Source organism: Psammomys obesus, unplaced genomic scaffold (assembly GCF_907164565.1).
Source record: "Psammomys obesus unplaced genomic scaffold, mPsaObe1.curated_primary_1811, whole genome shotgun sequence".
In the NCBI taxonomy this organism is placed as follows: domain Eukaryota; kingdom Metazoa; phylum Chordata; class Mammalia; order Rodentia; family Muridae; genus Psammomys; species Psammomys obesus.
Window position 1 is genome coordinate 8,258,405 of NW_026596040.1, and position 26,488 is coordinate 8,284,892.

At 38.5% G+C, this 26,488-nt stretch overlaps 1 protein-coding gene across 1 annotated transcript; it reads right to left on the reverse strand.

The window, feature by feature from the left end:
* Positions 1-236: 236 nt before the first annotated feature.
* Fem1c (fem-1 homolog C) lies at positions 237-23,916 on the reverse strand. The gene is made up of 3 exons (XM_055622665.1): positions 23,613-23,916; positions 22,149-22,876; positions 237-4,769 (listed from the first exon to the last, which is right to left on the reverse strand). Exons 2-3 carry the CDS (start codon positions 22,690-22,692, stop codon positions 3,460-3,462), a joined length of 1,854 nt encoding a protein of 617 aa, XP_055478640.1. The 5' UTR covers positions 22,693-22,876; positions 23,613-23,916; the 3' UTR covers positions 237-3,459.
* Positions 23,917-26,488: the final 2,572 nt, after the last annotated feature.

Consider the following 26,488-nt stretch of genomic DNA (forward strand, 5'->3'; position numbering starts at 1 on the left):
GCAGTCCTTCCATGCTTTTTACCAAGTCTCCCCAGTCTTTAGTTCCTATGGTATTTCCTAGAAAAAAATTACAGTAAACTAGCCATCTTATTTATACAGTAGAATCAGTAACAAATAGCATGGTTAAGTTCTAATCGGCTATGGGTTTTCAAGTATTGGCTCTTTCAAAAAGGAATCCATTGAAATATATTTCAAGGTAACACCAAGAAGCAAGAGCTAATAAGAGCACACTTAAGTCTGGTGCAAACTTAATTTTATTAAACCTTACAATGCTGTGGCGTATTTTTCCATTTGAGACAATTTATTGGCTGGCATCTGAATACAGTACTTCTTTTAAGATACACAATGGGAATGAACAAAAGGAAGAGAAACTAGTTTAGTGATACATAAGGGGAAAAAATGAAAAAAGATGACAAGCAATTCAAGTTTCTTTAGTATCTAACTATAAAGTGGTTCAAGTTCTGAGCCACAGTGCTTGCTGGCCATGGTTAAGACTGCGTTCCCCACCCAGGCCCTGCCGGGAACTACTTACAGGGGTTAACACACCATGCATTCAGCTGAGGGCTTTGCTGGGCAATTTGATTTCAAGAAGCTAAATTTCCAAATACAACCTAAACAATTTCTCAACTTATTGTAAAGGGGTTTAAAAAAATATTACAAATTCCTTCTTTGCAAATGAGTAATCATTTAAATTCAAAATCATCAAGGGCACCAGGTTATCTTGCTGTTCTGGGCTTATGCTTGTCAGACTTAAGGACAAGAAAAAAAAATGACATTTTAAAACCTATTAATTCATTTCCCTTTGGAAAGTAGACTGGTATCTGAATAAAATAACCACTTCTTTTACAGAAATGATCAACATTATGGAACAACTAAAATTCAGAGGCATTTCTGGAGAAACATTGTTGAGACCTGAACATTAATTCCAGCCAATACTAGCATGCTACAGGGTCCAGTTTAGTTTGATTCAAATAAGTACAATTAGATCATTTCCTCACTGTAGATAAAAACCAACTTACAAACTTAATTTTATTTTACTCAGTCTTACAATTTTCTGATAAAAGCCGTGACAGTTATCTGAGGTTGCACTCCTGAACCAACTTACTCTAAAATAAAATCATGGCTAATTTTGAGCTACGTAACTGATTTTTAAGAGCTGCCAATGGCATTTCTAGAGAGGGTAAACAGAAAAGGGAGAGCCGCATCCTGATGCAATATAGCACTGCATTTTTCAAGACTAAAAACCAGTTTTAAGTTTTCTACTTTTAGTGAAGGAAGCCACTATGGAAAGACATCCTTATTTCATAAAGGGTTATGCAATTCTAGCCCACCTGTAAAACAGTGTTGTGCCTTGCTCTAAGAACATGTAAGCCAGATTCTTCTGGGAAAAGTGGAGAGGCAGATATTAAACTCCTTAAAATCAAATTTTCATCTTTTACCCAAAAAGTGAGATCAACCAATGATTCACTAAAATGGCAAGTTTTCTTTTCTTACCACCAAGAGGCAGATGATTTCAAAGTATTGCTTGCTATTTCTAGACTGTCTAAATGACATATTATTCTTACATATAGCAGCTCAAATATTTTATCAGACTTGTCCAGAGTAAGTAAAACATAGCAAAACCTCTTCATCAAAGGATTTATAGAGCCCATTGATAACTAATCTGTTTCCAATGGTAAAATGTAATTTAAAATGTAGTAAAATGAGTAAGGATACCTTTTAAAGAATTAAACTTCAATTGTTTAATGAAAAAGTCTAATGTTCTTTATTTACTACCCATTACAATTTTTTACTGAAGATGAATGTGACTGTTTGCAATTACAATTCTTTAAATAGCATTACATTAACCCTCAGAATAAAATGTCATCCCCTAAATCCAAGGGACCCAGATGAGGAAGTTCACAGGTGACTGACTTTTTTTCTAGAATCAGTAAGGAGCATGTCATTCAGAACAATTTCTCTGACATCTGCAGGGCAATGTACCATTCACTGTAAATCCTACTGAGTAATGGCAAAGTGCTGAGTGATTATTTGAATCCTTTTAATTTTCACTTCTCTTTTCTTAAGTCAAAAGAGCCCTTTCTGCAGCATTAACAAATCTAAGATGGGGGAAAAATAAAAGGAGCAGGGTTGCTGGGAGGAGGGATGGTGGCAGAGAGGGGAAAGAAGAGAGGGAGGCGCTTTCATTAAGGGGACAGAAATCACTGTGCAATCTTTTGTGTTTAATAGGGCAACAAATAATTGAGATCAAAGTAATTCATGCACGTTATCTTTAAAAGATATACATAAACTTGAAGAAAGAAAGAACACTGTTATTGACCTTTGATACTATGGCAGTAAATTGCATACTAAAATACCTTAATTATCTTAGATGCTTAGATCTGGCTTGGCAAGCATCATGCCACTGACATGCTTTAGCCTTTTTGTGACTAAAAGTGGTCTGCAGTTCAATGACTGAAGAGCTCAATGTGACTCATTAAGCTGTGTGATAAATTCTGAGGTTAAATTGAAGCAAATTCTCTATACCTAGTCACACCATCAGCACAAGCAGGACAACGCTGGAGCAGTATGAAAGGCAGGTCACTCTAGAAAGATCTTCCTTTACTGCATGATATACTAAGATGACAGACCTAAATTTCTTCAACTGGGTTAATGAGTTGTAATAGATTTGTTTCCCAAATTTAGCATAAAAAACTGTGGACTGAAGAAAAAAATCTCAGATGTGAAGATACAAAGCAAAACCAAAATAAAACATAAAATTTTTAAAAGCTTGAGTTCAAACAGCTTACCGGCAACTCTAGAAACTGACATGCTCTAAGAGTACTTCTGTGAAATGAACTTCTTAACATAAGAAAACAGTGGTTTGAGTTGAAGCTGACCACTGCTGCATAGAGAATATGCCAACACACAACAGTCCAGTTTAAGCCGGTGCATAGAGAAGATAAAGCACTTATGGTAACTGCAAATGGTGAACAAGTCCATAAGGTCTATGATCTAGCATGGATCCAAAGGTTCAGGAACCCTGTAGCAGAAATGGTTAGGGAGAAAAAAAGTGGATACGGGCAAAACTTGAAGACAGAAGAAATAGGAGCCAGGGAAGGACGACTTTCAATTGTATAAAATTCACAAACTAGTAAAGTATAAAGACATCACTGAAAAACAGTTAACTCTGTCCCAAACACCCAACAGCAAATAAAATCAGAATGGCCTTTGGCAGACAATTTTAGAAATTTGAATATGACATTACATTTCTCAATAATTCACAAACAATATATTATACGGTATATTTATATTAAATACTGGGAAACCAATCCTGAAGAGTTGATGCTTACAATGCTTTAGCCAATGAGAGCACAATGATATCAAGCTAAATGAATGCTGGTGTCATCCCAACAGTGCTCATTTATGAAACAACTGTTACCAATCGTGCTTTACCAGTGCTGAAGTACAGTCGCATTATCATCTATGAAGTGAAACAAAGGTCTCTAGCTTTTCTGGGATATTCCCTTTATAATATATTCTATGATTCACGATGACACGAGCAGCGAGACACTGCAATGTGGTATGATTTATGGGCTGGATCAAATTTTTAGCTATCTCCTTCTCGTCCAGCAAGTCACTAGCAGTTTGTTTGTGTAAGTTTGTGGCATCAAAATGTGCACCTGATTTAATAAGGAGATTCATGATGTCTGGATGGTTGTTCAAAGCAGCGATATGTAGGGGACCATTGTCATCAGAGTCTCTGACGTTCACATCAGCACCACATTCTATCAGGATCGCAGTAACTTGCAGAGATGGAAATTTACAAACAGGGTACCGCCCTACACATGTAGTATTCTTGTCCACAGCCAGATGCAGAGGGCTGAAGTTATTCTTTCCTCTTGGATGCAGCTTAAGAAACCTGTAGATGGTCTGCTTTTTGAAATGGTCTTGTTCTAGAGTACAAGGAACTTTTTCTAATAAGCAAATTAAGTGCAAAATGATGGAAAGAGCCTTATTTAACTGCAATGGGTCGGCTGGACACTGAGTCTGTTTGATAGCTCGCTCAATTTCAAGGACACTTTTACACAGTATGCCCATGAGATCATCAAATGTAACAGTAGTACCCAGCAAGCCTTTAGCCCTGTCTTGTAGCATAAAGGAGAACAGTTCTGCAAATGACAGTAAGCTGCTGGCAGTCATTGGGCTTAAAGGGTCCAAATTGCTCTGCTGCATATCCAAAGCATACTTCCATAGGTTGATGCATCGCTTAAAATTTCCAGAGTCGGCGTAGACAGCACCCCTATATCTAATGTAGTAAGAGGTATCGGGATGAGAAGGACCAAGAATGCGTTCTCTAATTAATAGAGCTTGCATTCTCATCTCATCAGGATCAGCAATAAGACCTTCTAACTCTTCTGCACTGTTTACCTCCTTGGCATAATCATAAGCCATTATTAGTGTCTGTGGAACTGGTTTACTAATTATATTAGTCCTATCACTGTACCTCATGTTCATTGCCTTTTTCCAGTATTTCAGAGCTCCAAGTAAGTCTCTTTTTTTATCTACAAATGTAGCTCCCAGAAGCTCTAAAGCATTAATACGTTCTGTCTTGCTGGTCTGAGCATGGTGGGTAAGAAAATCCACAATATTGGTGTGACCAGTCACACTTGCTGAGAGAAGAGGAGTCATTCCGTAGCCATCTTTTTCCATCTTGGCACAATACATAAGCAGCATCTTCATGATGTCCAAGCTTCCAGACTCTGCGCAATCGTGCAATGCAGTGTTACCTTAGAGAGAGGGAAAGAACACACTTTGAAGGACCAGCGCCAGGATATAATGTAACCACCCCCCCCCAAAAGTGCAGGCAGTGCCAAGCCAACCATAAGTAGGACATATTATAATTACAAAGGACAAAACAATTATCTTCAGCGCCTAATATTAGTGTCTGATACACAGCAGGAGCTGAAGAAAATACTTATTAAAACTTCTTGAACAAATAACTTGACTAACAAGTATGAAAAAGAAAACAAAACATCCAAAGTCACCAAATAAAGCTCCTTAATCAATGGCCCCTTGGCACTTTTCATTCATATTCAAATGAAAATGAATATTCTATGACTCTAAAGCATATTCTCTGAACAAAACTAGGTAAAATAAAATTCACACGCCATTTGTAGCTTTCTGGGTCAGTTTCTCCATTGATAAATGGAGAATCTGGTCTTTAAGATCTAATATTCTTCCACTTGACTTCAGTACTGGGCAAAAATTTTTTTCAAAGTTCCTGATTATCAAATGAGTTTTAACTGTTAAAGCCAAAATTTCTGACCCATTCTTGAAAACACTTCTCTCAGAGGAAAAATAAGTCCATGGAATATTTCCTATTCTTATTTAATTTTTTAAGCATTATTTTTAAATGTAGTAAATGTCCTAACACTGTCCTGTCATCCTACACATGAAAAGGCAAAAGGCAATGGCGTTACTAACAGCCTATAGAAATGTATGACATAAACATCAGATATTATATCTAGGGGTAATAATAACCATTTGATTGATATAAGAAGCAAAGTCATCAAGCAGATCTTTGGTATGATCATACATTGTTTGCATGAAGGGTCTACAATGCAAAACTCTGGGTATCTCTACTTAAAATTAACAAAGCAGACGAAAAATGCCATTCTTAAAAAGAACTACTCACAAGGTTAGCCTCAACTTGGCATCTGGAAACTTGTTCTCTATACCAGCTAAAACTTTCCCTAAAAGACAGGGGTAGCTCACTGTGCCAAACTGGCCAAACCATAGTTTATAAAGTTTATATATGTCAAACAGTTTCTGTCTAGGAGTCTGATTTTGGGATATAGTTAGGCAAAGAGGGCCTTTTGAACCCAGTCCTCAATAACAACCCTAAGTGCTGAATCTGTAGTGGGTTTCCCTATACTAAAATATTATGTGTTTTTTCATTATCGAGGAGTGCTCTTCACGAAAGGGAGAAAGCATAGAGGCCTGCACATGCCCCTTGACTTTCCCTTTATGATCTAGCTGTGTGTCATGATATCACTATAATACCATCTTACCTGTGAGTACTACTGTACAATGAGTCACCTTCTAACATCGGGGTGCTTTTGAGGGACCTCCAACATAGTGTGTACACCAGGAAGTGGTTTGCAGATGAATACTTTAAATAACAAATCTACTTTAGAATTCAAGTTGGGGGTTGAGGAGGAGAATCATGGAGGTGGGTCATTAAGCGAAGTGCTTACCACATAAGTGTGAAGGTCTGAGTCTGAACCCTCAGAAACCGTGTATATCTGGCACAGTAGTGTAAGTCTGAGATCCCAGTGTTTCTACAGCAAGATAGGAAGTGGAAACAGAATGCCAAAAACCTTGTGGGCCAACACAGTCACAGTCACACAAAACCACAGAGACCCTGCAAACACATGAGCCATGGTCTATACACACAGACACAAACACAGGCACATGCAAAGAAAAAAAATGGGCATCAATATGGCTTTGGACTGGGTGTGGTGGTACATGCTTTAATTCCAGCACTTGGGAGGCAAAGGCTGGTGGATATTTGTGAGTTCAAGGCCAGCCTAATCTATAGAGCAAGTTCTAGGAAAGCCAGGACTGTTACAAAGAAACTCTGTCTCTAAAAACAAAACAAAACAAACAAAAAGATGGCTTTGCAAGTAACAGTCCTTGCTGTCAATCCTGATGAGTTTTGTGCCTGAGTCCTACATGGCTGAAAGCGAACCCTGACTTTCTAGTTGTCCTCTCACCTCCACACGTCACGGCACACACCCACCACGTCAACTAATAAGTAAACAAACAAATAAATGACATTTTAAATGATTTTCTAAAAGCTTTTATACACAGGGACTTTGAAACATTTCATAAGTTGATCCTGTTTTCTTTCCTACAATATAAATATTATACAATTACTTAGAATCTGTTTATTCTGTCCTAGATGTCATTGATCTACAAAGTGTGGTCAACCACCCAGGGCATTCAGAGGTTCTGATCACTGTTACTAGTTTCAAATTTCAATTAACCATGACTACTATGCCAAGTACATTCAAAAATCATTTCAAATTATTCTGAAGTGAGAATTCCTACTATTTTCATTTCCCCCAAAATAGTTAAAGGTAAATAAAGATAAGTTAAAAAACAAAAATATGAACCAAAAGAAACGATTTAGGTGCCATTCTTTGATGATAAGAGGAAATAAAATCAAGAATAGGGCTGCAGCAAGTCAGTTTTAAATGAATGGAAATTCTGTATTTATTGAAAAATTAGAATGTGTATTCTGAATACATACATGTACAAAAAAAAAAAAAAATCTCGCTTACAGCCAGGCGCAGTAGCACAGGCTTGTAATCCTAGTACTCGGGGAGGCAGAGGCAGGCAGATCTCTGTTGAGTTTGAGACCAACCTGGTCTACAAAGTGAGTCCAGGAGAGCCATGGCTACACACAGAAACTCTGTCTTGAAAAAAACCAAAACAAAATGAAACAAAACAAAACAAACAAATCTGCCTTAAAAAGGGAAAAAGAGGCTTTTTATCTAGCAATGGCAGTGACAAAGCAGTCCAGTCACTCAAGACTAAGAGAGCCAGGCATGATTGCACACCTCTAATCACCACATGGAAAGTAGAGAAAACAATATGGTATCTCAAAAAACAAACAAAAGAAAATCAAATTTAATACAATAACTGAGGATACAGATGTACATATCTGATATCTGTATCAAATACAGATACTACTTGGAGGATGAGACTGTTATAGTACAGATCAAATCATGTGTGTGTTCATTATGTGTGCACAAGCATGTGTGCCTGTGTGTGGAAGCCACAGGGGCCTTCATTCAGGTGTTGTGATAGTTAATCTTGGTTGTCATTTAGTTGGACCTAGAATCAACATGCCTCTGGGTATGTCTGTTTAAGTATTCAGGAAGGTCTATGTGAGGAAGTCAGGATCCCCACACCATCGCTGAGTGGACAGCACCTTCTGGCATCCCAGCTATAAGAAGGGGGAGGAGACAGCAGACTGCTTTTGCTGCTTACTTCCACCCCTCCTTGCTCGTGAGTACAATCTGCACTCTGTCTTGTTACTACTGCCAGCCTGATACCAGAACCTAGCTTCTTCAGCCTTCCATGATGGACTAAGACCGGTGGCTCTCCCAAGATTCCTCCAGACCTTCATTTCTAGAAGAGAACTCCAGCAGCAATCAAGCTCCATGGCCTGAGCAACTACCAACTGCTCTTCACACTAAGACCACTGTTGAACTACCCTGCCTGTCCTGTATAAGCCAATCTGATGAGTCCCCTTGATGTGTTTTTCTTTTCTCTTCTTGGTTTTCATAAAATGTATTTATAGTATAATCTTCATTAGCTTGAGGAATTTCTCAAACTCTCTCCTTAAATATGCTGACCTTTTGGCATTATTCCCTTTTTCTTTTGTAATCCTTTTCCATCTGTGATTTTTCTCTCTGTATTTTCATCTGACCCACCTTTTAGTTCATGAATTCTCTAGTCTACTGTGAGTAATCCATTTTTAAAAGCCACCCACTAAATTTGGTGGTTTTTGTTTGTTTTCAGCTTTCATCTTTCCCTTGAATTTTCAATTTAAAAAAAAAAATCTCTGAATATGCTAAACCTAACTTGAAAATGTATGTTAATAACTATTCACTTAATGTCTTCCTGGGCTTTTTCATAGGCTCTTCTGGTTTGGATGTTGTGTTTTCTCTCCTGTGTATTATATGATGACTACAAACAATGATCTGAGGGAGCTAGGGAGAATGTTCAGTTGATAAAGTGCTTTCCTTGCAAGCAAGGAAAAGAGTTTGATGTGAAGAACCTTACATAAAGAAGGCTCACTTGTACTCACCTGCAAACCCAGCACTAGGGAGGAGGAGACAAGTAGCCAGTTAGCCCAGCCCAGCCTACTGGACCTCTTCAAAGCTAAGGATAGACCTTGTCTCCAAAAATAAGTGGAAGGTTCAATAAGGGAGTGTGTGGGTGTGAGTGAGTGAGTGAGTGAGTGAGTGTGTGTGTGTGTGTGTGTGAAAACTAAGGTTAAAGAGAGAAGCATCAATTAGACCAGACAGTTCTCATTCATTCTCTGCTAGAAAGCAACAAGATCAACAGCAGCAAAGTGCCACTATGAACAGAAGCTGAGACATAGAATCTCAGTGAAAATCACTAACAGAAAAGAACTCCCGGGCTGGAATTCCAGATCCACATCATGGATACATAAAAATAACAAACACTATCAACTCAAAAAGAAAACCAAAATACTTATTACGAGGGAGTCTAAGTATCTTAGAGTACTTTTTAGCAGAAGAAACATGGAAACCAAAGGCATGGGCAGAAATACATAAAAAGGAAAAATCTGTGGGTAAATTTAAATACATATTAACTTTCTCAACAATATCTTGTGAGCTTGAAATAGTACATATGGAAGTGAAATACTTGGCAGCAGTGCTATAGAAAAAAAGAACAACTGCAGCTAGAATGCCCTAAGGTCTCACTGCTGGGAATGAAGTAAAAATATATGCCAAAGTCATATTAAACAAGGGTAACCACTACAAAAATAGTTCACAGATATATATACAATTATAGTTTTTTTTCCTAAAAAAGAGGAAAAGAAAAAGGATAACCCAAAGAGCAAAAACAAAAACACCCACAAAATAAACAACAAATAAGCAAGAAACAAACACAAACAGGTAGAACCTAAAGGGAACCAGATGAAAATCAAGCTACAAGAATATATGCTACAGAGGAAGACAATGCAGACAGTCCTGATGAGACCTGATAGGCTAGGGTTAGATGGAAGGAGAGGAGGACCTCCCCTATCAGTGGACTAGGGAAGGGGCATGGGAGGAGAAGAGGGAAGATGGGTGAGATTGGGAGGGGCTGAGGGAGGGAGCTACATCTGGGATACAAAGTGAATAAATTGTAATAAAAATAAAAAAAATTTAAAAAGAATGTTATTAAATGGAAATGAATTAAATGATCCTACCAGGAAAAAAGCACTAACTAAAATGCAAACAAAAATTCAAGACAAATTCTATCATGCAATATACACCCTAAACATAAAGATAGAAATAATGGTAGAAAATATTTTTTCCCCAAAGATACATGGAGTATACAAATACTGAACATAATCTAGGCCATACAGTAAGTTATAAAGAGTATCAAAATACTGACCTAAAGCCAGGCAGTAATGGCACATGCCTTTAATCCCAGAACTCAGGAGGCAGAGGCAGGTGTATCACTGAGTTTGAGGCCAGCCTGGTCTACAGAGAGAGTTCCAGGACACTCAGTGATACCCAGAGAAACCCTGTCTCAAAAAACAAAACGAATTAATAACTTAGAAAATTCCATATATCAAATTTTAAAACTCATTTTAATAAATAATCCCTGGTTCAAAGAAGACAGCCAAAAGGTAATTATCTCATGGGCAACAAAAGTACTAAATAACAAATCTTAGGGCTATAGCCAAAAATGTGTTCAGAGTAATACACGCTTTTAAATGCACATACACATAACATAAAAGCTTAAAATAGCTAAATTCAATCTCAAATTATGAAGGGAAGAGCACACTAAACTCAGAAAGTAGAGGCATACATGAATATGCAGAAATTAAAAATAACCATTCCAAGATATTATGAAGGAAGAAAAGCAGTAAATTAAGCCCAGAGAAAGTAGCAAATTGAAAAAAAAGCAGAAATGACAAAAGAAAAAAAAATCTACTAGTACAATGTTTATTTTCTTAAAGTGTATTAGCTGTTGTCTCTTTTAATCTTTAAGTATAACAATACAAGGCAGATGGTTAAATTCAATTCTGCACACCAAATGAAAACAAAAAAAATAGTGGTAAAACATAAACACACATCTTCCAAATGCCATCTCAGTGACATTTTTGGGATCCTATTTTAAAAGCCAGTCATATTATACTCTTGTGAATGTTGTATCTAATAGAAGTCAGCATTCTAATCAAAGTTCAATCAATGACATCTTCCTAACTCCTGCTTCCTCTTCAGAAACAGAAAAATCTTCACGATTCTGAAACCACTCCAGTGTGTACATAAACTCTTAAGTTTTACAAAGATTTATTTTATTTGGTTAACTGAGATACAGGTACACATGGGATGTGGACTTTATGTGAGAGTAACATGTTCCACCATCTTCTCTGGCCTTTCTTCTCACTATCTCTGGTAAGAGTCTGACCCAGAAGCTCGCAAAAGCCAGACTATTTTAGGCTTCACAGATTATAAAGTTACTGCCTTAACCTCTAAACTCTGCCACACAGCATGAAAGAATCCATGATATACAATATGTTAAATTAATGGGTAAGACTATACCAACAATACTCATAGATTTGAAGTTCATTTTCATATATTAAAAGTTTTGATTTTCCTCAACTACTGAAGAATTAAAAACCACAGCAATGAAATCAACTACAATTTTTGTACTTTTCTACAAGTCTTTTTATATACTATATTTTGACAAAGTCAAAATTGGTATATACAACTCTTCATGCTTTCCACCTGTATCTTGGAATTCTGTCAGTTTCAAGTCTGCATAGCCTCTATAACTCACGTTTACACTGCCTAATTATTCTTAATGGTTTTACAATAAAAGCTAAAGTAAAGTGATATGCCATAATTTACATAACCATTTCCTTGTCAGTAGGCATTTGTGTGGCTTTAAATTTTTCACTACTAAAAAAAGAAAAAAAAATTTTTCTCTACTAAAATAGTGCCTATAACACAGTAATGACAGGTAAGTATACCAATGATGGCCATAGGCTGGGGTCTGAAAGAAGGATTAACTTGTAGAGAAAAGAATGAACTTTCTGTTCTTACATTTATATGGCAGTAACAATGCATGCCAAAATTTACAGAAATATATACTAAAAAGATCAACTTTATGTAAATTGTACCTCAAGAAACAAGTGTCAAAAATTAGCACCTTCTTAAGTGTTAAGGGGATAGTAGAACTCATGGTATCAAAGTAGAAAGAGGTAGAATACTGGGGGTTAAAAGTTTAAGCAAGGAATGAATTAGAGGGGACAGAAGAGAGGTAGTGGCAGAATGGGTTAACCAAAACTAAAGATGTATGAAAACAATTATGGAAAGTTAGTACTTCACTAAGTACTTCACACGCTAATTAAGAACTAACTTTTAAAAACGTTTAAACATAGATATCCTGCATATATTGACAATGCCTCTCCTAGAAGACATAGGCTAGTAAATGGAAACTTCCAGCAAGGTGATACCTCCCTATGAGACAGGAAGACTCTGGAGGGGCCCCAAATAATACAGGCAATTGCCATTGTTCTAGGCTGCCTACAATAACTAGATGGTAAGACCCTATTGCTGAAGACACAACGCACTTTATTGTAGGGCATGGAGAAATAAAGCTGAACTGCTTTGAAAACTTTTTTTCCTAATGGCTGGCTTTCTGAGTGCCAGAAAGGACCATGAAACTTACTGGGGAGAAGTCATCAACAGACTTATCCAGCAGTATAACCTGCATGTTACAACATTGACTATCAGGCAAATGTGCACACTGGGGCAACAGTGACATAACTGTTTTTGGTGTAACCAATGCTTTCTGAATAGATATGAAACCTGCTCTACAGGAGGGAATTTATGCCAGGTACTACAAAGCTGGTAAAAAGCCCATGGCTCATGAAGTCATATGGCCTAAGGGGGAATCTACTACTGTTGCTTCACTAAATGTCGTCAAACTGCCTTCTAAAAATTTATGTTTAGTGTTGCCCTCACCCTTGGCCAGAAAAGCAATATGCACTTAAGGCAGGAACTTAGCTACTGGTCAAATTGAGTGTTCAGCCCTAAATGATAAATCTATAACTTCACACATTTCGGGAAACATCTGAGCCAGAGGATGGGGAAGGAGTGTTGTAAAATGCTGATTTCTGGACATGACATGGCCATTACACTCATGAACTCACTGCAGTTCTGATTATTTGCACAAGACCAATCAAACAAAACATACAAGCAGGCAGCACTAAATAAACCTCACTCAGTTGGTTATGGAGAGAGAAAAGACATGAAAGGATGAAAAGGACACGTTAAGGGCTGTCCAAGAATTAGGATAGATACAATCAAAATACGCTATATAAAAAGATTAAAATTTGGAAAAGAAAAAAATGGTAAGTTCCACTTTTATAGTATTCTAGAATTACTTTTAATTTATATGATTTTTATTCCTTAACGAAACATTTTCTATTTATAAGATTTTATTTTATTATTTTATTTTAATGGAAGCTAGGGTAGTGGCTCATGCCTTTAATCCTAGCACCCTAAAAATAAAGGTAGACCTCTGTGAGGTTGCCTGGTAAACATAGTGAGCTCCAGGACAGCCAAAGGTACACAGTACCCTGTCTCAGAAAAAAATAAAAGAAGATTGGTCTATGTATAAACTTTTCATAATATAATTGACAGCTGTTTTTTACATTTTTTTACCAGTCATGTAAGTGTTAAATATACACCTAAATATTTTGTAAAAAACTATTCAACCCAAACTTCAAGATCAATCATTATGTTTTTTCTAGTCATCTGTGTTAAATTACATGCCAAAGATTATGTTTTCATCACATATCATCATTGCTTTTAAACAATATACGGCAGTAACTATTTTTCAACTTAAGAATTTACTGTGTTTTATGGCTCTTAAAACACTCTTATAATACAATGACTGTACTTCCAAAATATTTAGCAGGATTACCTTATTATATCTTCTACTTTCAGAGTAAGAAACAATGAAAGCTATTGCAATGCTTAAGCATAAATGCTACCAAGCATCCTAAATCAAAATAAAGGTGTTTGACTTTGAGAATTCATGAATTTACTTTTAAAAACAATAAAAGACAAGAAAGAAAGAAAGAAAGAAAGAAAGAAAGAAAGAAAGAAAGAAAGAAAGAAAGAAAGCACTTTGTATTACACACTTTTCAATACCTGAGCAAGTTCATTTGAGAAAAACAACTTTCCTGCACCAAATTCATAATGGAAACTTTTTATAATTTCTCAAAAGACACTTCTATTAAGTAGGCATCATTTTAAAATTCAAGCTAGCTAGCTAATGGCTTATTAAACATCAACTCAAAGAGTTTCTGTAGAAAGTTAATATGATGTGACTATGTTAATCTTTAGCTATGTAACTTCAAAAGCAGGGCAAAGAAAATTTACAAGAATGAATAATAGCCATCTTCAGTGGCATGCTTCTGGGAAAGATATCAAGATCACGAACCTACAATGTGCTCATGTATTAAAGCATGATAACAATCCTTAAGAAGTACTTAGAATATTTTCACAGATATCAATTTTAAAGGCTCCTGTAATTAAATGATAGCAAGAATTCATATTGATGTGTGAAAGTTTAAGCCAAACAACGAATTCAGTATGTTTCTAAAAGTCAGTAACCCAAATTACACCAGTACTCTGGTAAGAATTAGTATGATTCTCTGTATTCAGTCCTGCTTGGTGGTACAGACCTACAATTCCCCTACTTGAATAGAATGCAATGTTTAAATATAAATGCTACCAAACATCTGAAATCAAAATAAAGAGATACAGACATGTATGTCCCACTATACCCTGCTATTTTGTCTAAATCTGAATGATCTAAAATAAGAATATGGTATATATTACAATTAGGTCACAGCTTTCATCCTTGAAAAAATTCTTAAGCTATAAACAGTGTCAGTAAACCCTGTAACTTTATCTTTAACCACCACATGTGTGCTGTGGTATGTGTGTGCCTACATACACATTAATACAAAATTAATAAGAATGTAATAAGCAATTATCTTGTTTAAGTCACATATACAACTGTTCTACAATGCCAATTTTTTAAATCTACAAAATAATTCAAATTGTTATCAACAATACTATCAAAAATGATTCATAAAGTAGGAAAAAATACCTGTAAATATGTATCTGGTAAAAGACTTGTATACCAAATACATAAATAACTCTAAACTAAAAGGATAAATAGCTCCATTATAAAACATAGAAAAATATGAAGACACTAAGATACAGAAATGGCAAGCAAATACATGAATTAAACATAAAACTAGATACTAAACATTATTAGGCAAGGGAAAAATATGAACCAAAATCACAATCCTAGGATAGGTATATTAAAAAAAAAAAAAATGGTGTTGAGTGCAGAAAAATTAGGCCCCTCCTATAATCTGAGGAATATAAACCATGCAACTGCTCTGAAAAACAGCCTGTACTTCAAAAGTTAAACAGTGACCATTGTAACCCTATTTTTATTCCTAGGAACAAATATGCCTGAGAGATATGAAAATACATATCCATGGAATTTTTATATAAATGCCATAAAGGCATTACTTATAATGCTGAAAAATAATCAAATGCTCATCAACTGCTGAATGGGTAAAAGTGGTAGTATCTATACTAGTGATTCTCAGCCTTCCTAATGCTACTTACTACTCTTTAACACAGTTCCTCATGCAGTGGTGACCCCAACCATAAAATTACTTTCACTGCTACTTCATAACTGTACTTTTGCTACTCTTATGAATCATAATGTAAATATGCGTTTTCCAATGGTTTTAGATAACCCCTGTGAAAGTGTCATTTGACTTCCAAAGGGGTTATGAACTCACCCAGATTGAGAGCTGCTGATCTTTACAAAGGCATTATTACTTGGTAATAAAATGAAACTGACATGCTACCATTGAATGAACCTTGAACACACTATGCTAAGTGAAAGAAGCAAGTTTCATGAGACCATATGGAGACCATATGTTCCACCTGTACTCATACAAGTCTAGAATGGGTAGATTTACAGGGACAGAAAGAAACTTAGGAATCATCTGAGGTTAATGCAGTAACAATGAACATGAAGTTTGGGGCAGGATGATGAAAAACTGAAGTGACAGCTATCCAACCTATTAAACACACTAAAAAACTCCACTGTATTGTATTTAAATAAGTGAATGATAAGAGTAAATGAATATGAATAAATTAGATCTCAATAAAGTCTGAGATTGTCCAAATGTTATTATCCAATGACAATCAAAATACTTGTTTTTCTGGTAAAATATGGTTTTGACCAATAGGAACAAAGACCATACTGTAGAAATGTGTCTGAAAATATACAAAAATGACTGCTAAATTCCCAACAGTTTGGATGTAAAAGCAGACATGAAGGGCTTTCGTAACTTCATTTGAGAGCAGCAAAATAAAAAAATCCAAGCATAAACAAAACCAATCTCAAACAAAACAGAACCCCAAAAGGTTAAGATGACTGTAAATGCAAAGAGCTGAGACAAATGAGGTAGTTCTGAGGATTAATAATCTCTTCAGATTTGGAGGTCAATGGTTTCACATAGGAACCAACTTGTCTCAAAACTCAACTATAGGGCTGGAGAGATGGCTCCGTGGTTAAGACCATTGGTTGCCCTCCCAAAGGACCTGAGTTCCATCCCCAGTATCTGCATGACAGCTCAAAACTGTAACTCCAGCCCCTTGTGGTCCCCACAGACACTGTATATACATGGTGCAGGAGCATACAGACAGACAAAACACACATAAGCTTAAAATAAAATTTTAAATGTTAAAATAATAAATTGTTATTTTAAACTAGAGAGATCATTCTGAATATCTGAAGAATTTTTTTCCCATTATAGAATGCCATGGGAATAGAAAGAACCCACTGCCCCCTTAGGCAGTTTGTGGTTAGTAATAAAGTTTTTCCATACAAATAATAGTGTCTGCTTATGAACCTTTCTCTAAGATCAAAACTCAGAGGCAGGGAATCAAGAACTAGGTATCTTATCTTACTGATCATGTCCTCTCAACTAATGAATGAATTTTACCTTCTTTTTAAACATATTCAAAAGATCCAACAGCCTGTTAAAAAGTAATAGGAAAAGCTTAAATAATAATCAATTGTCAACTACTTGTTAAAAAGTAAATGAATGAAGGACTCATATGCATTTTAAAGTAACACCAAGCATCCAAGCATAACGGCTTGGTACTATCTTTTTCAGAACACTTTCCAATGTGTGACACAAAATATGTTCTAAGAAACTAGGCTCAAGATGTAGCTCAGAAGTAGAACACTTAGCTAGCATTCATGAGACCCTGGGTTCCCCACTACCACTAACTTTTAAAAAAAAAATGTTGAATTCTACTTCTGGTCTTACCAGTGTTTATCACTATTAAGGTACAGCTAAATATTAGAACAAAATCCTTCTTCACTGCTGAGCCAGATAAAATACTTACAGTCCCACATCAGTTTTAAGTGGTTCCTCCTTTTTGATACCACTGACTCCCTCCACCCCCATGTCCTCACCCAAGAAATTAGGGATCAATCAAAGAACAATTATCAAAGAAACAAAGCTTCAGGATCAGAGTACAGGCAAATGAGGGTGTGTATGTATTAGAATATGTGAGGGTGTGTATGTATTAGAATCTGTCCCTAACATCCATAAAGAATCATGGTCCAAATGAAGTGGCATCACAAAAAGGTTATGCACAAAATGATAAAAATCTTTTGTCTGTGTTTGTATTTAAAATTGAAGTTACCTGAAACAACATTTGGTATAACTCTTTTCCTACTTGTCTTCTTAAAAAGATGTATCAGATGTTGATACCAAGGAAAATATGACTTAGACTTAGCAGATCACCTTGCAAAAAGAGTGAGCCCACACATCCTCACATGCAAAGCTGTGGTAACGGTCGTTAGGAAGAGAACATTCCTTTTGAATCACTCAAAAATAGTCACATACTAAGAGAAGACAAAAATATAAGAGCAGACAAAAATATAGGCTATCTATATTACATTTCTCTCATACAGCATATAACGTATCTAAATCAAGCTTAGAAAATATAGGATAAATACTATCAGTACTCATCTCTCGACTGACTTAAGAACTTAAAACATAACCCAACATGATTTCAGTATCTGGCTACATCAATAAGATGAACATTATTACACTGACAAGTAAGGAACCCTAAGCAAAGAAACAAAACATTAAAAAGCTTCAACATGGGATCATATATTTTAACCATTTCCTACTTCTTTTAGTTATCTTGAAGCATTCCAAATACTGAATAATTATACAGTAATTTAAATAAACATTTTTCAGAAGGATTTAAAAAAAAACAGACCTATTTCATCAGCCCATCTATAGAGACAATCAGGAACAAATAAAATACTGAACAATGCTTACAAAAAATCATTGTTTATCACTGAAAACCCAGAATCAATGTAAAACTCTAATAAAAACATATACAGTCCCTGCCCCCTTTTTCTTTTTTTTCTTTTTTTTTTTCTTTTTTTGTTATTTGAGACAGTTTCTTTGGGTAGGCTTGGCTGTCCTAGAACTTGCTCTGAGATCAGGCTGGACTCGAACTCAGAGATCCACCTGCTTCTGCCTCCTAAGTGCTGGGATTGAAGGTGTGCAGCACCACCAGCTAGTGAATATCCAGTTCTTAAATCAAAAGTACTTTGAGATTTCACCTTACACCCATCAGAATGGCCAAGCTCAAGAAAACGTGCCAGCCCACACTGGTGAGGATGTAAAGAGACACTCACCTACTGCTGGTGGGAGTGCCAGCTTGTACAGTCACTGTGAAAATCCGTGGCGGCTCCTCAGGGAGAGGAGAAATCACCTACCAAAGATCCATCTATACACACCACTTTTAGGAATATACCAAAAGATGCTTCACCCTACCACAGAGACTTGCTCAACCATAGATAAAGAAAATGTGGTACATTTACACAATGGAGTATTACTCAGCCATTTAAAGAAATGAAATCATGAAATGTGCAGGTATATGGATAGAACTAGAGATAAAATAAATTCCAAGTGAGGTAACCTAGACCCAGAAAGACAAATGTGATACATTTCACTTGTATCTGGATACTAATTGTTAAATTACTGACAACCAAGCTACTTTCCATAGAACCACAGAGGTTGGGTACAAAGTTAAGGGAGTAGGGAAAACCAATGAATGTCTGTAAGAAAGAAAAATAGAATAGATAGGAGTATATGGATGGGAGGGCTGAAAAAGAAGGATCAGGTGGGAGTGGGGATAAAGAAGTGGGAGATGAGGAATATGGGGAGAGACAGCTAAAATTAAGGGCCATTTGAAGGGTGTAGCATGTAAACCTATATACAACAGAAACTTCCTAAAATATATACATAAAGGATAGCTAAAAGAAATAGCCAAATAATGGGGAGAGAGCGGGCCCCAAATAGCCATCGCTTGACACCAAATGAAGCTTCTAGATGGGTCTGAGACATATCTGAGTTGTTGGTCAAAGGGTGTCCATGGACATCCCCTAAGAACCCATGCTGTTGCCAGACAATAAGCAGCTCTCCACAAACTGACCACGAGGCTCCACTGCCGAAGACAACTCCTACACAACCCACTGGACATGGAGAAGTCAAGCTGGTGCCTACAGAGAGCCTTCACCCCTACTGTTCTAGCATCTTTTGTACAGCAAGGTTCTCTGCACTCTACCCAAAAGAGAAATGCAGCCAGCTACTAAGGGTTTGGTCTACAATGGTGTCCTGCTTTAAGTTATGCTAGTGCAATGACAACACAAAGCCTGTGGGACTGGCCAACCAGTATCTGATTTGACTGAAGGCCCTCTCCACAAATGGAACCCATATTCAACACTGCTTGGATGACCAAGAACCTGAGACTAGATAGCCAGAGGACCTAGGATAAAACCAAGTAAATACTACTGTATCAAAGAGAGACACAGAGAGACAGAGATAGAGAGAGGCTCCTAATGACATTCTGCTATGGTCATAGATGAGTGCCTTCTTGCTCAGCCATCATCAAAAAAGCTTCTTCCTGCAGCAGATGGGAACAAATACACAGATCCACAGCCAGACATTATATAGACAGTGAGAGACCTAGTTTGGAACACACGATTCTAAATGGGATGTCTCCTTCAAATCCTTCCCCTTAGGGCTCAGGGAACCCCAGGTTAGAGAAGGCAGAAAGAACATCTGAGCCAGAAGGAATAGCGGTCAAGCAAAAAAAGCAAGGTCCTCTAAATCCAACATGACCGACAGGCACATGAACTCAAGAGACCAAGGCAGCATGCACAGGACCTGCATAGGTCTGCACCAGGTCCTCTGCATATATAACTTTTAGTTTAGTGTTTTTATGGGAGTCCCAAGTATGCAAGCAAGTGGGTCTATGTTTCTGTGCCTTTTCTTGTGCTCTTTTCCTTCTGTTTGTTTTTATTTAATTCCAATGTGTTAAGTTTTTGTTTTACCATAGTTTATTACATTATATTATATTCCCTTATAAAACCTGTTTGTTTTCTAATAAGGGAGTGGGTCTGGATGGGAAAGGAGGTAGGGAAGAACTGGGAGAAGCAGAGAAAGGAAAACCACAATCTGGACATATGAGAAAAAATTATTTTCAATAAAAGGAAAAAAATTTTAAAAGGAAAAATACTAAAGATACTGCATATCTTATACTATCAACTATCCAGCCTATGTAATTATTTTATCAGCTATCCAACTATTTAATTATTTCTGTAAAAATGAACAAGCACATCTACCTCATTAATGTCCAAAAACAAAAAAAAAGTACACAGTTCTTGAAATTAAGAAGCTATAGTTAAGAATGTAAAAATAACTTACTAATTTAAAAAACAGGTTATAGAACAAGACAAAATAAAACTGCACACTCATATCTGCACAAAATTTATAAGGATCTTTGGAAGGACTGAGTAGCAGGTTTTTTGTAGTTTTTTTTTTCTTTTGCCTTTGCTCTGAAAAACTTAAAGACAAAAAACAAAAATCTCAATGGTCTTATAAGGCCTTTTTAGGAAAAAAAAAATACTACTGTTATAAACACTTAGTAACAATACAGTGCCCCACAGCACGGTTTACCTTTTATCATAGCACATGTTGCTTCAATATTTCCAAATACAGCCATTCACACTATAAGCACTCTCACAGAAGTGGGCTAATACACAATTTTCTTCAAGAATGTTCACAGCAGCATGGTTTACACTAACACAGTCCTAGATCAATTAATTATACATTCAATGAAAAATTGTATCAAACAAGAATGAGATGGCCATGTTTGCTAGAACTGAATGGCATAACCTAGGATAGAGACACAGACATACACACACAGAGGTGGGGTGTGAGTCAACCAACACCAAAGGTAAAGCAAGGAGGGAAGGGTACACAGTCTATCTCTACAAGAAAGAAAGAGTATAGAATGCAGGGGGGTAAGGCTTATTTTTCAATGTAAACAATGCAAGCCAATATATGTTGTCTGAAAACTTCTTAACCTGATTTATGCTATTTTTTAAATTTAGTAGTAAATTATTTTAGTGTTGTGCACATTTACTTAGGTAAGGTCTTCAGGTTATCAAAATTGTGCAGAGAAAGCCTCTTTCAAAGGCTAAAAGAATTCCTAATCTATCACTGTCTTTAGTTTCTCACAAATCATTAAAGTTATACTCAACTCTAAACCTAAGCTCTTCCTGACAAAGATCCTTCAATTGTTGGCTACAAATCCACACTGGTTTAACCTAGTCCCTGTTTAGCTTTTTAAGCCCTCAGCAGATCTTTAAAATCCATTTTCTGTCTTGCTACATTTAATACAAGTTCTACATAAAAGATTTTTCTATTGGTCACAAGTAAGTGGAATAAGAGAACAGATGTCCCTTTCAGATTTAATTCTTTCAAGGCAGTGTGGTCTAGCCTTCTTTGACAGAGTAACAAATAAAATGCCTACCTAGAATAAATAAGACAGTGACTCACCACTCCAAAATGTCTCTTTAAAAAGTTCAAAACAATATATTGCGTTTCACTATACTCCCAAACGAACCAGATTGTAAACCGGAAAGGTTCAGCTAATACGCTCTGCAATTTTAGGGAAGAGAGTGAAAATGCTGCTTAACATAGTGACTGGGATGGCTTATCACATTTTTTTAATGTACTATCAAGTAACAGAGTCAAGGTAGTACTGGAGGGGTTACCTAATAAACTGTCTGTCAATGTAGGCCTACTCAACAACAATGCTAAAAATTGTTACCAAACTTCCTGAAAATAAAAGGCAGTCACTTAAAAACAAACAAACAAACAAACAAAAAAAAAAAACCAAAGCTGAACTCACCTTTAACACTTTTTCTATTAACATCTGCCCCCTTTTCAAGTAAATACTGAGCAATCTCTTTGTGTCCTTTGTAGCATGAAATCATCAAGCATGTATGCCCATGTCGGTTAGACACTTCCAAATCAGCTTTGTGTTCCACAAGGTACTTCACTATTTCCAAATGGCCATCGAAGCACGCAGCTCGAAGTGGAGTTGAGTTGGTCAAAGTCGTGTTGTTGACTGACGCTCCATGATTTAACAAAGACTGGACAACCTTCAGATGTCCTGCGGCAGAAGCGGCCCATAAAGGGGGGGCCCCCTCGATGGTTTCCCCGTCGAAATTGACCGAGCCCCCGACCTCTATGGAAGCACTGCAGTGCTCTAGAAGGAATTCCACCATGTCGAGGTGTCCATATCTAGCAGCCATCAAGAGTGGTGTGGCCCCATTTGTTTTTTCTGAGATCAAGGAGGAAACCTCCTCTTTCGATTTGCTTGCCAGCAACTTGGTGAGGAGCCGGAGTTTGCCATCGCGCGCTGCGTTGAAGACGGCCGTCTTTAGATCCATTTATGTCCAGTCGAGGCTAAGCTTTATTTATCCTTCAAAGCAGAGCTCCAGCTTAACTCTCCACCAAGGCAAGTTACAAGAGCCAAAGTCCAAAGTTAGTCACTGCGCCCAAGAACGCATATAAAACCACCGAGTGTGTTCTGTCCTACCGCATTATCCAACATCGGAGAAGCAGAAAAGCACACTAGGAAAAAAAAAAAAAAAAAAGTAGCAGTTTTAGGATTTTCCATACAAGTCAAGGCAAAAACACGACTTGGGCTTCCCTGTTTTCTAATTTTGTGGAAACAGGAAAAGGGCCGTACCAGGAACGACTGTTTCCCTTCCCCCAAAAAGAGGTGCGAAAAGTAAATTACAAAAGGGTCCACGCGGAGACCAGAAGGCTTCGGTGAGAGGCGGTTTCCCTCAACGTGCGGAAAACGAAACACTACAGGCAACTGGTTTCCTCGTGTCCGGCTCCAGCCAGCCCAGCTTTGTTCTGGTTTTGCTTTGCACACGCCCAGCGAGTAACCGACCGCGGTAAGAGAGGCGGCGGGCTCAGAAATGTTTCTGTCCTGCCTCGGCAGAGAACCCGCCAAGGGCGCGAGGCTGGCAGGCCTCACTGTGGCCGGGACGGGTTTCGATAGGGAACAAAAAGGTCAGACGCACCAACCCTCGGGCCCGCTCTCGCTAACACCTCACCGGAAAGGCTTTCTTCCCTTCCAACTACGCCAGGCGCCCAGGAAATCCGGCCGCCCTCCAGCCTCTAACTTCGCCCGCCGCCCGGTACTCCGAGGCCACAACCGCCCTCCGTCCCCTTCCCCCCGCCCCTCCCCGCCACCTGCCCGCCCGGGGCCCCGCGGCCCACACGACCCCGCCGGCCGCCCCGACGCCCTCCTCCCGCCCGGGCCTCCCCGCCGGGCCCCAGGCCGCGGCCTTCCTACCTGCCCCGGGGCTGGTCCTCCCACCGGCCGCTGCTCCGGCTCGGGCCGCCCCTTCAAATGGAAACCGTTGTCCCCGTCGCCCGTGTACCGCTCCGCCAGCGGCCGCACAGCTCCTCCATGCCCCGCGCCCCACAGGAATGAATCCGGCCGCGCTGCTCGCTCCGCCCCGCCCCGCGGAGCTGTCTGCACCCGCCCTCCCAGGCCGTTCGCGATGCACTGCCTGCCGCGGCGGATGGTGTAATGGGCTGCAGGGCCCGGGGCCGGACAAGCCAGTGCACTGCCTCACATTACTGACGCCGCAGTCTCGCCATTGGGTCGAGGGAGGGCGGCGGTAGCCGCCAGCAACCGCCTAGGGGCGGGACAGGGCAGGGCGGCAGGGGCGGGGCGGCCGGGAGAGGGCGGAGCCTGCGCGAGCTCCGAGAAGGATGCGCCTGCGTGCTACGGAAGGGGCGGGGCTCCTCGGGAGGGGGCGGGGCCTTGGAGTGCTACTCAGAAGTCGCGCCTGCGTGCTATTGGGGGGCTGGGGAGCCCAGAGACCGCGCTGAGAGGAATGCGCCTGCGTATTGCCGGAGGGGCGGGGCGTCCGGGAGGTTTTGACGCCGTCTGTCCTCTCGGTAGCTTGCCTGACTGAGAAGCTGTGGGAATCTCGCGTGCTCAGTCTTTTTCTCGTTTCCCTTCAGCGCTCTCGGGAGATCTTGGCGTACAGCTCGGGAGCACCCAGTCTTACTATCCCACTCACAAGAACAACCTCGAGGTAGTGCATTCGGTCCTTCTGTTGATGAGCTGGGAATAGACCGAGCTTGTCCAAACAGACACTCCAAACATTTCAGAAAATAAAACTCCTTTTAGAGTTTGCCAAGCGTGATTTTTTTTATTATTTTTTATTTTTTTTTGGCCACTGAAAAACGTAAATACTGCAAAACCCAATGAATTCGAGTTCTCGAATTCTAAATGATAAAAACCAAAAAAATGAAAGAAAGCTAAAAAGCCTGGGTGAATGAAGCAAATTAACAGCTACACCCAGAAGGAAGTAAGCTTATAGGATTCATGACGTTAAAACCTGGCATCTGTGGTATTAAACTAGGTTGGGAAGTGTTTCAACTTTATTTTGAGAAGCAATGACTCATGAGAAAATAGGTTTGGAAACAGACTTTCCAACCTCTTGACCACTGTTGGCCAGACCTTAAACCCACACATTTTCTTAGCACCACTGGGGAATACCAGAGTAGACTGAGCTTCAGCATCAATGCAAACTTCATCGCAAGAAACTATGCAAAGCTAAAAACATCTTTAAAAGATAGTCAACTTAGTTTTTAAGTTAGTCACTTATGTTATCCAGAAATGAATGTACCTTCACATGGTCAATCATGATTTGCATACAAATGTGTACTTTGCTTTTTTCCTTTGTCATATTCTAAACACTTCTCACGCTTTTACACTCATCTGTACATCTTTTGACATTTTTAATACTTGTACATGAATGAAGTAAGGACATGACCACACCTAAGTATAGCTGGGGAGAGTGATTTTATTGTCGATATGAGGGAGAGCCCAGCCAGAGCCTTCTGGAAGGGTCCAGACTGAACCAGGCCATGGAGTGGGGAGTCGGGAAGGGGGGAAGAGAGGAAAGGAAGAGAAGAGGAGAGAGGGAAAGTAGACAAAGAGAGGAGCTGAGGACCAACAGCCCAAGAGAGAACCAAGATAGCAACTGGCCAAATGGATGAGTTATACAGAAGCTGAGATGGCAAGCCCACCTAGGGCTAGAGAGGTTTAGCATAGGAGTCAGGTGAAAAGCCCTGGTAGGAGCCACGGGTGCTAGAAAAGGGACACGTTGTCCCAGGGAATCAGTATATATACTTACTACCGGATCCTCAAGTGTGAAGTTAACTGAGCTTGGTGGTGCTGGTATGTAATTCCAGCACTGGGGAAACAGACACAGGTGAATCTCTATGAGTTCAAGGCCAGCCTGGTCTCTATAACAAGTTCTAGGCCAGCCAAAGCTACAAAATGACACCCCCATTTCAAAAACAAGTGTGGTTAATACTACCAAGAAGACAAGCCAAGTCAGATGATTCACCTGTAAAAATTAAGAGGAGAGGTCACAGTTCTGTATTCTTGAATACAACCACCCAATGAACGTTAACTTGAAATAGCCTCTCTCATGTAATTCAATAAGATGATGTGAAAATTTACATAGTTGCTGAGTTTATATCTTCCATTGGATATTTTGTTTGTTTGATTTTGAAAAAAAGGGTCTCTCTGTTTATCTTTGCCTGTTCTGAAACTCACTCTGCAGACCAGGATGGCTTCAAACTCACAAAGACTCTCCTGCCTCTGCCTCCAAGTGCTGGGATTAAAGTCTTGTACCACCACTGACAGGCCTCTCTAGGATTTTAATGAGAGAGGCAGACTCTTAGTTTTAAGGCTAATTCATGTTTCTGAACCTTCAATTTATGTCCATACTTTTTCCTAAAATCTATATGCTAGTGGAAGAATGCATTCAAGACATCATGCTAGTTCATGTCCCAAATCTTTTCCAATAGCTTCATCTTTCCCAGTTCATAAAACAAAATGAAACAAAAGAAAACACAATCATACCTTTTACCCAATGAGAATCATAAAGATACATTACTCTGGAATTCCAGAACCTAAGGAACTTTGTCAATTTTTTATCAATTAAAAATATTGAAGCTGGACATGATGACGCACACCTGTGATTCCAGCACTTGGGAGGCAGAGGCAGGTGGGTCTCTGTAAATTCAAGGCCAGCCTAGTTCACAAAGCAAGTCCAGGACAACCAAGTCTACATAGAGAAACTCTATCTCAAAAAAGAAGAAGAAGAAGAAGAAGAAGAAGAAGAAGAAGAAGAAGAAGAA